This window comes from Nipponia nippon, unplaced genomic scaffold (genome assembly GCF_047370975.1).
Source record: "Nipponia nippon isolate SJK-2023a ecotype South Korea unplaced genomic scaffold, ASM4737097v1 scaffold_2, whole genome shotgun sequence".
NCBI classification, from domain to species: Eukaryota; Metazoa; Chordata; class Aves; order Pelecaniformes; family Threskiornithidae; genus Nipponia; species Nipponia nippon.
The window spans coordinates 67,440,215-67,449,802 of NW_028262336.1; the positions used below are offsets into that span (position 1 = coordinate 67,440,215).

The following is a 9,588-nucleotide window of genomic DNA, read 5'->3' on the forward strand; positions in this document are numbered from 1 at the left end:
CACATAATAGAACCACTTGAAATTAGTGCAGGTGTTGAACTAAGTGAGCTGAACAATTATTTACCTTTCCCTAATGTTGGAGGATGTATGTCTGAATAAAATGCAGCTGAAGGCAGAGGCCTTAGGCATTTCTTCAGTCCCTGAGGTTCTAAGTTCAGGAATTAAGTAGTGGTAGGCTTTGTTCTGGTCTCCTGCACATAAGTATTTTTCAACACAGTCTAATTTGTTCCATATGAATTTTATTAATATGTTAGCATATAGACCAGTTCCCAGGTCTGCATAGCTTACCTGATTAGCAGGCATTCCTCTGGAGTGCAGGCAAGCATCCTCTTCCACTGCAGTCCAGGCTGCCTGCCACTCCTGGTACCCTTCATCTGGTACCCTTCATCTCTTCATGTCTTCTAGATCTGTGAATGCTCCTTAGCCTGTCTCAGTCAAAATGAAGCAGGTTGTTTAGCCAGTTTTGACTGTTTGTCTGTGAGATAGTTGTCAACTGAATAGGCAGAAAATCTCATCGACCAGAAAAGCTACTACTGAAAGAGCCCATTTGCCATCACTGGGGTAAGCACTGGCTCCCTAGGAAAGAGGAAAGCTGGTCAGAAGAAAATTTAGAGGAGTCAGCACTAGAGTTGTTTGTATTCATTGAGTCCTACCCAGAGACCTGTCAAATTCATACCCTTTTCTGGCTACAAACTGTATCTCAAATTAATAAAATAATCCCAGATCAGGAGACCTGTCCTACTATCATAATTCACAAATACTCTTCTGTTTCCTATAAACTCATAATTCTTTTTAAAGAAAAGCATTAAATGTAAGCACACTTTTGTCTGAAAATGCTTTATTTCCAGTTGCTAGAAGTAACTCCTTATGATACGTTAGAGACTAAAGATTTTGGTTTGCCTTTCTATACGACATCACATAATTTCCTTTTCTGGCTTTTCATTTTTCTGTAAAGTCACAAGAGTTAGCCAAAACTCATGAACAGTCAGACATCTTCAGTTTCTTTGCCTAATTTTTTTTTTTTTACTACCCAAATTCCAGCATGTTTTCAAACTGCTGATTAAGCGGGTAGTGTCTTCTGGTTAAGAAAATGTTCAGTCTCGGGACAGAACTGAATTCTGAAGTAACTGGAAGTAACAATGTTTAAAACTAATCTTGTGATAGTTTGTGACCAAACTTGAAAGTAAATATACATTGGAGAACTTAGGGACACCTTCTTGATTCAGCGCAGCTTAAAGAGGCACTTGGCTGCATGCCAAGTTTGTGTTGTCAATTATACACCTGAAAACTGACTGTTTGTATCAGCAATTGTTAATGGCTCTTCTCATTTATTTATTTTTAATAGGAAACCGACTCCCTCAACTTTGAAAGCAGGGGATCTGCGCTCAAATGTTAGTCGTTGTCAAGTCTGTATGAGAAAAACATAATGACTTTTGAATTTCAACTAATTTCACACAATATGGTGCTATTTGTTTAACAGCAATGAAGCCTAGACATATATCATATGTACCTCATTGTTGTCCAGTATGAAAACAGTAAAGAGCCTTTTAGGAACTTGCGTAACTAACACACACTGCTTTACTGGCCCTGTCCTTGCTGAAGAAGAAGAGACAACAAAGATAAGCTTCAAATGTTGACATGCCAAATGGCACTTTTGATCAAAATATATGTATTTTTTATATAAATGCAATGCACTGATAGAATAAAAAGTCAGCATTTATCCAGAAAAAATGCAAAGGTGCTAGGAGGTATGCAGTTCTGCCTTATACTGTTTGACCACCCTTTCTCATTCTTGTACTATATATACTTAGATTCATTTTTCTTCCCCAGATAAGTTTGTCGTTACCGTTATCTAGGTGTCTCAAAATCCCAGACTCTTGGGTATGTACTTATTGTTCCTGTACAAAGCAATACTAATGTAAAAAAGAGTTTTGGGATTACAGACTGTGGTTAAGCAACACGTAACCATCTTTTCACAACATAGAGTGCCATCCTGCAAACCTTTGCTTCTGTTTGTAGTCTTTAGTGCCGTTGGTTTTTATGGGACTACATCTGGAAGAGATTGCCAAATTGGTTTCCCAGATAGGCAAGTAAGTGTTTCTGCTATGTTGGTACTATGCAGCTTCGTTATGCAATAGAACAAACTTTCCTGTGGAATAAAGAATGATCCAGCAATGGTCAAGAAAAAAAATATATATAAATATTTTAGTAATTTATATAGGTATCAACCATTAGGCGAATCAAGCTCGGAGTTTATCATTTCAAAAAGAAGCTTACAAAAGTTTTCTTCTTTTCAGTGTCATGAATTAGATGTTAAATGCCAAAATATGATGTGAAATGTTCGTTTCACATAAGCCATTTCAATGCTGAAGTTGCAGAGACTGAACCCAGGTTAATAGCTACAGTAAATCCTGCTTTGAGCTTATAGTCTTTATTCTGTATTTAATATTTTTCAGGGTTTTAAACACTGCTCATACACTGAATGACTTGATTTTGAAAAGTATAGGGCCTTAATTTTGTTAATATTGTGCCAAAAAAATTCTTCAAAGTGGCCTCAGAAATATTTTTAAAGAATTTCTATGCAATGATACCATTGTTTGAGCACGTCTGTGTCCAAAAGTGTTTTATAGACTATTACCATGCAAATACCAAAAGATTTTTGCAAATGCCAAGGCCTTTGTGTAATTTCTTATACGTGTGTTTCTTAAGAATTCAAATTTGTAATAAAACTATTTGTGTAAAAAAAACAAAAGAAAAAGTTTTTACTAATTTGTTATTAGCATTGATTTACAGCAATGAATTCATTTTTAATAAGCCACCAATAAATGCACAAGCTTGATGCAATCCTAGATTATTTTTGTTTTGCACATCTTTCAGATGTACAAAGCATCTTCAAAAGGGGAAACCAGGACACTGTATTGACACCTTGATTGTTACCTTGTAAGAACTGGTACTGGCAGACAAAACATGGGCTATGCCTCTATTACTGAAATATGTTTGATGTGAACATGTTGCAAAAATCTGCTAACTTCATCTGAGCTCATGGGAAGCAATCAAGTTATACACATTTTTCACTCTTCCCTTGAATTTTTCGTGCGCAAATCAGAACTGAATTATACAGGATCAAAAATAAAATATCTCATATAATTTTGCTTGTAAGTGGGCAAGGTACATCTTGACTCTGGTTGTCTGAAGAGGAAATGGGCAGTGATATCTTTTTCCGTGGCAAAAGCACATAATTTGTTAACATTTCACGTTGTTTTCCCAAATTTGTGAAGATGCTGCTGCTGTTCTGAACCCACTTTCACTTAAAATCCTTGAGGACATTGGCTGGCCAAATGACTGAGGGCCCCTGGATGGAAACTGGCCGTTTCCTTTAGCGCTGATTCTTAACTCTCATGGAAGTTTTGACAGATGATTATTTTATTTATAAACGACCAGTCCTCACAAAAGTCCCTTACCAGCCTATGAAATACAAGAGTCTGGTTATGTCTAATCAGCCTGACGCAGGGTTTTCCAAAGTGCCACTTGTTATTCAGAAGAAGAGGCGAAGACTGTAGGGTGATTCCTTGAGGCGTCTAGGAAGAATTAAGCAGACATTCGGCCTTCTCTAACTCAGAGGATCCAAGCTGCTGCTCAGTCTTTTTAATTGCACTCTACGGCTTATCTCCTGGTCAGCTAGGGATTTCATCTGCGTGGTTCGAATTGTCTCAGAACTGCCAGAAAGTTGAATTTATGAAGTCCTGCATGTATGTTTAAATCAAATCTGTGCATAAGAATACAATTCCTTTTGCTAGTGAAGGGACGACTCACTGCAGCTGGGTGTGCACTAACCCGCCTTTCCTCAACTAGGAGCATTTTGGAAACAATGTCCTTTGAAAATTTTCAAAAGCTGTTTGAACTATAGTTCGATGTCTTGCTTACCTAGAAGTAACCATTTATTCCATAACCTCCAGCTCATAAAATGACCTGAACTATTGTCATGCTAAGGATGCTATTTCTACTTAAGTCAGTGAGTAAACTTTTCGGTGGTTATCGAATACCAATCAGATCTACTGAAAATGTTGCGAACGCTAGCTTTTGATGCCCTGTGTGAGGAAGAGCCCATGTACTAAAGCAGAAAAGAAGTGTGAAATGCTTTCTTGCTTTCAAAAATTTGTAAGTACGCCATATTCAATCGTTTATGGCCAGCATTGTTGCTACAGTACAGTTCATTGTGTGAACAGGCAACTGCAAACACATCATTTGTTAAAATTGTCTTGCGTAAGCTTGAATTTCAGGACAAAGCTTTCCCGAAGAAGTACAGCTTGTTTAGTAGGCCTGACTGTTTTTGAATGCAGTACTTGAAGAGTAAAATAAATAAATTTCTAAAACAGCAGGTGGTGCCCTTGCTCTCTTTATGGTAAGATTGGTACTAACGACTTTACACTAACAAATGCCTTGTTCTCTAATCCACTAAAATGTAAAGCAGCCTGACAGTTCTCTGTTTTCCCTCCGTCTCTGTCTCCATTCTGACATGTTCTAGTCACCAGCAATTTTCCTTCTGAAATAGGAATGGAGCAGTCTTCAGTAAAAAAAAACCTTTAAAGATTCTGTACATAGACAAAATAAAAATAGAATATAATGAAATAATCCAATATATATTTTGAAACAAATGATATCTTAGCCTGTGTGTCTTTTCTGATAGATGTTCATTCAGTTTATATTTGTATCTTTTATCCTTTTCATAGTGGTAACTTCCTTGATGAAATACCCTTTTTTCTATGAAACAGGACTCCTGAGAACAATATCCCCATACTAGGCTCTCTGAGAAGGAATTGTATTAAAGCCATACCTTTTTATGACTGAAATCGTAAAGCTGCGTGACTTTTTGAGAATTCCTTTCCTCCCTTTCATGTTTTACAAATCCTGAGTAATCCGCGCTAACTACACAAGGCGGAACACAAACGTGTAGAACACAGGGCCGGGCACGTGGGTCCCAGAGCGCCCGCTAAACCCAGTAAACAGAAAATATGACAGCTGGCACAAAGGCAGACCCCTGACAATTTGGAATTGGAAGTGTCTTGGTATCCGCCTGTATCTCCATCCCTTCCTCTAATTCCAGCGGCTGGCCATGCCTGCGCTCGGACGCAGCCCAGCAGCTGAGGCTGCGGTGGAGCGTCCTGTCTCTCCGCTGTTCACGTAGCGGCAGCGATGGGCTGCCCGCTGCCTTTCCGCCTCTTCCTACAGAAATCGTCTTTCTTATGGACTCCACGTTCTGAATTAGATAACACGGTGAGAACGTGAGAGACCAGCGTGGATGCTTAAATGCATACTTCGGGCTCGGGCTGATGCTGAGACCAGTGATGGTCTGGGATATAATTAATCATTATTAAGAAAAGAAGTATCCAGCAGTCACATGGAAACGTTCAACCTCTCTGTTTTCAGATTGAGGTAAGAGTGTAGAGAGAACAAAATCATTCCACCCATCCACTAGTTATAGTATAGTTCATTTAGTATGCACGTAATATTAACTGTGAGCTTGCAGTATTGAGGGGTCTGTACAGCATAATTATAAATAAAAAATAATATGCAAACTTACTTTTATCACTAACAGCTGAGCAAGAAGCACCACATGTTATTCGCGAAAGACGTACTAACAGAACAACCTCAAAAAATCATTTCCTGAAAGTATACGTCTTTTAAACAATTCTCTTCCTTCAGAGAGTCAGAAGTAAGTCCTTCCAAAAAATGCAAGGGCGGGGTGTGGGGTGTGGTTTTGGTTATTTCTCTCTAGCAAACAATATGCTTGTTGTGTTGCTTGAGGTGTTAATACCTGTGGGGGGATAAATCACTACTACTTCTCATGAACTCAGAAATGTGTCCGATGGTAAAGATACCTCCCCCAGCCAGGCTCACTGCCACCACCTTCCGTCTTCAGCTCCCACTGGAAGAGGATGTGACTCTGAGCTGAATATTCTTACTTACATTTCAATGTTGATTTCTAAAGATATATTCCTCTCCAACTTCTTATTGTCTTCAAAGAAAACAGAACGTTGCTTTTATGTAAACAATCAAAATATTTACAAATGTCTGAACCTTTTAGTTTTACTTATGTTAGAGGGCTGCCTTCATTTTCCTCTGGCTATATGAAGTCAGCTCTATTTATTATAATTGGCGTGCAGAGGACAGAAGACTCGACAGAGTGAAAGTTATAGATGGAACATGATCATTTGATGCTCTGTCAACTCCTGTCTCGCCTAAGAAAACATGTTACATTTCATGCAGAATTGTGGCAGGCTTCATTTGTCATCTCAGCTGCATGAAGTATGATTTACGCTGTAGTAAATAAGCATGTAAAACGGCCTGGGCAGGGGAGGAAGTCCTTGTAAAACAGCTTAAAGAGCATTGATCAAACCTTTTTATTATTCTTAACGCACAGCTTTTAGACCGGTGTAACTCACTGTATGCTTTTTCTCGAACGTACCTCTCAGGCTCGCACCAAAGTGGTTATTTCTCACCATTGGTTCCTGGAAGAGGTTCAAAGTGGAGAGTGCTAGCACATGCCCAGTGCTATCTTCTGCCAAAGCTTTTGTTATCTTTGTGGGCATAGTAGCTGGCAGTGGAAGATGTTCCCCTCTTCCTATTTCCTCTAAGTAATTATAGCCGCATTTTTTCCAGCCTAATTTTGGACATGAACCTGTTTGTGGGATGTGATCAAAGTGGCAACCAAATTATAGGGACTCGAAATGCAATCACATGAATCACACGTCAAGAATTGTTTCTGTGTACCGCTCTCAAAACTCTATCCGGGAATCCCCACACTGTCTGTGATGCTCAGACACTGATTCCCAGGGGAGTCTCGGTAAGTGTTGTTTTATACTTACATGGAGATCTACCTCCTGTTGTCATAGCACGGAAGATGTGTTGCGGCGACTGCGGGAGCTCTGACAGGTAAGAAGGTGAGTACCAGACGGAAGTGAATGAGGACTCTCGGTAGCTCAACAAGCATGTCTACCAATGAAATGACTGTTTGCTCTCGTTTCCACATAGATTGACTACAGCTTTTTGACAGATTTTTTTGACCACCCTTGATCAGCAGTTGGGAACTGTCAACCATCTCTGTTCAAACCTAATACCATCCGGGCCTTTTAGTGTTGTCCCTGAGCTAAGGAAAGGACCTCGCCCAGGGCAGTGAAGGATACACCCTGTCTTATTCCAGCCCTCTCTTTGCCAATAAAAAACACATAGAAAAGAAAAGAAGTGCTGGCGTTCCAGTAAAAATACACTGCAGCTCTTCTTTTCTGTTCAAAGGCAAATCTTACTTCAGGGAAAGATGGTGAACTCTGAAACGGGAAGGAAAAATCTGAAATGGACATTTGAGGAAATGTTCTCTAGATAATATATTCACATTATACCAACAGTTACTCAGAGTAAGAAAGACAATATCTGAAATGCTATAATTACCTACAGATATGAGGGAATTTGAGGGATTCCCCATAAAGATGGGGATTTCTTAACAGGAAAGCTACAGAAGTTATGAAGGCCAAATTGAAAAAAAATAGAGAAATCGCATTGGCTGAGTAGGCTCTCCTGAAGACAACCTTATACATTTGAAATAAAAATCATATTCAAATTCCAAAGAGTAGTGTGATTGCTAGCAGTGCAAACCAGAAGCACAGCATTTCCTGGAAGGAATCACAGGAGAACCACTGGGATTCTGCTCAGATGAGGTGCTTTGGAGCCCCTGCGAGGTTTCGCTTACAGCCGCTCAGAGAACTGACCTAAAAAATTGCGTAGGCCCTACTAGTCAAAGCCTGAGATTGCCTGAGAGGACATTTGTGAAGAGGATCTGGAAGCTATGGCCAAGTGCTTGATTCACCACTATGAAAAATATGAGCTCTTCTGTGTAGCTTTAGTACCAACGCATTTTTTGGTATGTTTTGTCCCGATCTGTTGTAGTCAGAGAAATCTAGCTAACACATGTATATTAGTAACTATTAGCAAGAAAAGATTTCTTTCCAGAAACACACAGTACAGTGGAAATTTTAAAACTTTTTCTCCTTTTTTTCAGGCAAATTGCTGAGAATCACAAAGAGAGAGAGAGAGAAATTTTGTAGTTGTTTGTTTGCTCTTGCAAGGCACTGAACATGACCCCTCAGGAATGTGTAGGAGAGGAAATGAAAAGCAGACGTGGGAAGCTGAAAAAGCAGCACTTCTCCTCTATCATTAAGTATATAATAAGGTAGATTACATCAGTTGTTGGCCTAGTCTCCCTGGTGAACAGGTGTCATAGATACAGCGCTGTCTAATCAAATATTAACTCATCATGTGGCAGCAAGTACTCGGAGAGGGAACGTGTAAGATCATCTACCTCCTTTCACATGCGGCCAGCTCTTCCGTGAGGCACTGAGGTTCAGTAAAGGACATTCTTGTCGTTCTTATGGAGTGAATCTAATTTTATATAGTTGCCTAGACTTGCGACAACCAATTTTTTTGTGCTTCCTAGAACAAAAGAAGTGTGTTGGATACTAACACGTGAACAGCCACAAACTTGGACAAAGGGTTATAGTTATGTACATAGTTATAAAGTAAACCCATAGGAGTTTAGTAGTAACTGTCTTCAACTGTTACTTAAAATAAACTGATGTACAAGATTTTTGATTCATATATTTCTACATTGCTTACAATTGCAGATAAATGCCATTGCTCCCATTTTACAAGCAGGAAAAATGGAAATGAAATTACATGCAGTTAGTTAGAAAAGAAGTCAGTCCTGAAGTCCTGGACCAGGTCTGTCCCTGCTGGATCATGGTCTGCCCCAAAGTGTCTGGCACTCCCGAACAGTGATGAAAAGAAGAAATGCTTATTTAGTTTTTGAATATTCCGTTGCATTTGTTAGACATTTTGCTTTATACAACCTTATATAGGATCAAAAGAGTTGCAGTAGTTTTAAATTGCAGCTGGATAAGATATGTGGGCATCGTATATTAGATGTCAAATAACATGAAAGGAGGCACCTGATGAGAGTGGCTTTCTGTCTTCTCAGTCACTTTCCTGGAGGAGAAGAAAATCAGTAAAGTATGGTAGTCAAAGTAGAGCCTCCGAAGCGAACTAATGATAGATGAAATGAGGCAAGAAAATTTTTTCAGGAAAGACAGCATATCACTTACTCTCTTTTTCTTTCGGTTCCAGGAAGAGTCAGTATAGAAGGAGAAACGCTGACTGGGAGAGGATGTTCTGGATGATCAGGTATCCTGACATATGGACTCTTACAAGTGTCCTCCTTGGTCCATGCTAGCTGTCCTTTTTCCAAGATCAGAAGTCTAAAACTCGTCCACACAGTTTCAAGGAGGGAGCTAAAAACTCTTCCTGTTTAATAGAGAAGGGACTTAGTAAATTGGATGTAAATTGACCATAAAATAGTTCATCCTGGAGAGTCCTTTATAACCATCAAAGGAGGGAGATCTCGAGCTGTTTTTTCAATAAAAATGTAGGTGCAAAAAAATGTTAAGTGTTAAGGCCTGGCAAATTTGCATAGTTATTTGGTGGGATTGCCTGAGCTGGCAGGACTGAAGAACTAAGATGCTTTCCATCCCAAGCTGTGTT

At 39.3% G+C, this 9,588-nt stretch overlaps 1 protein-coding gene across 1 annotated transcript in view; it reads left to right on the plus strand.

The window, feature by feature from the left end:
• Window positions 1–4,378, plus strand: part of COL4A1 (collagen type IV alpha 1 chain) — a 131,039-nt gene extending 126,661 nt beyond the window's left edge. Inside the window, exon 52 of the mRNA XM_087758281.1 lies at window positions 1,346–4,378. Within this exon, the coding sequence (XP_087614407.1) occupies window positions 1,346–1,427 (82 nt within the window). The 3' untranslated portion in view covers window positions 1,428–4,378. The remainder of the gene's footprint in view (window positions 1–1,345) is intronic.
• Window positions 4,379–9,588: the final 5,210 nt, after the last annotated feature.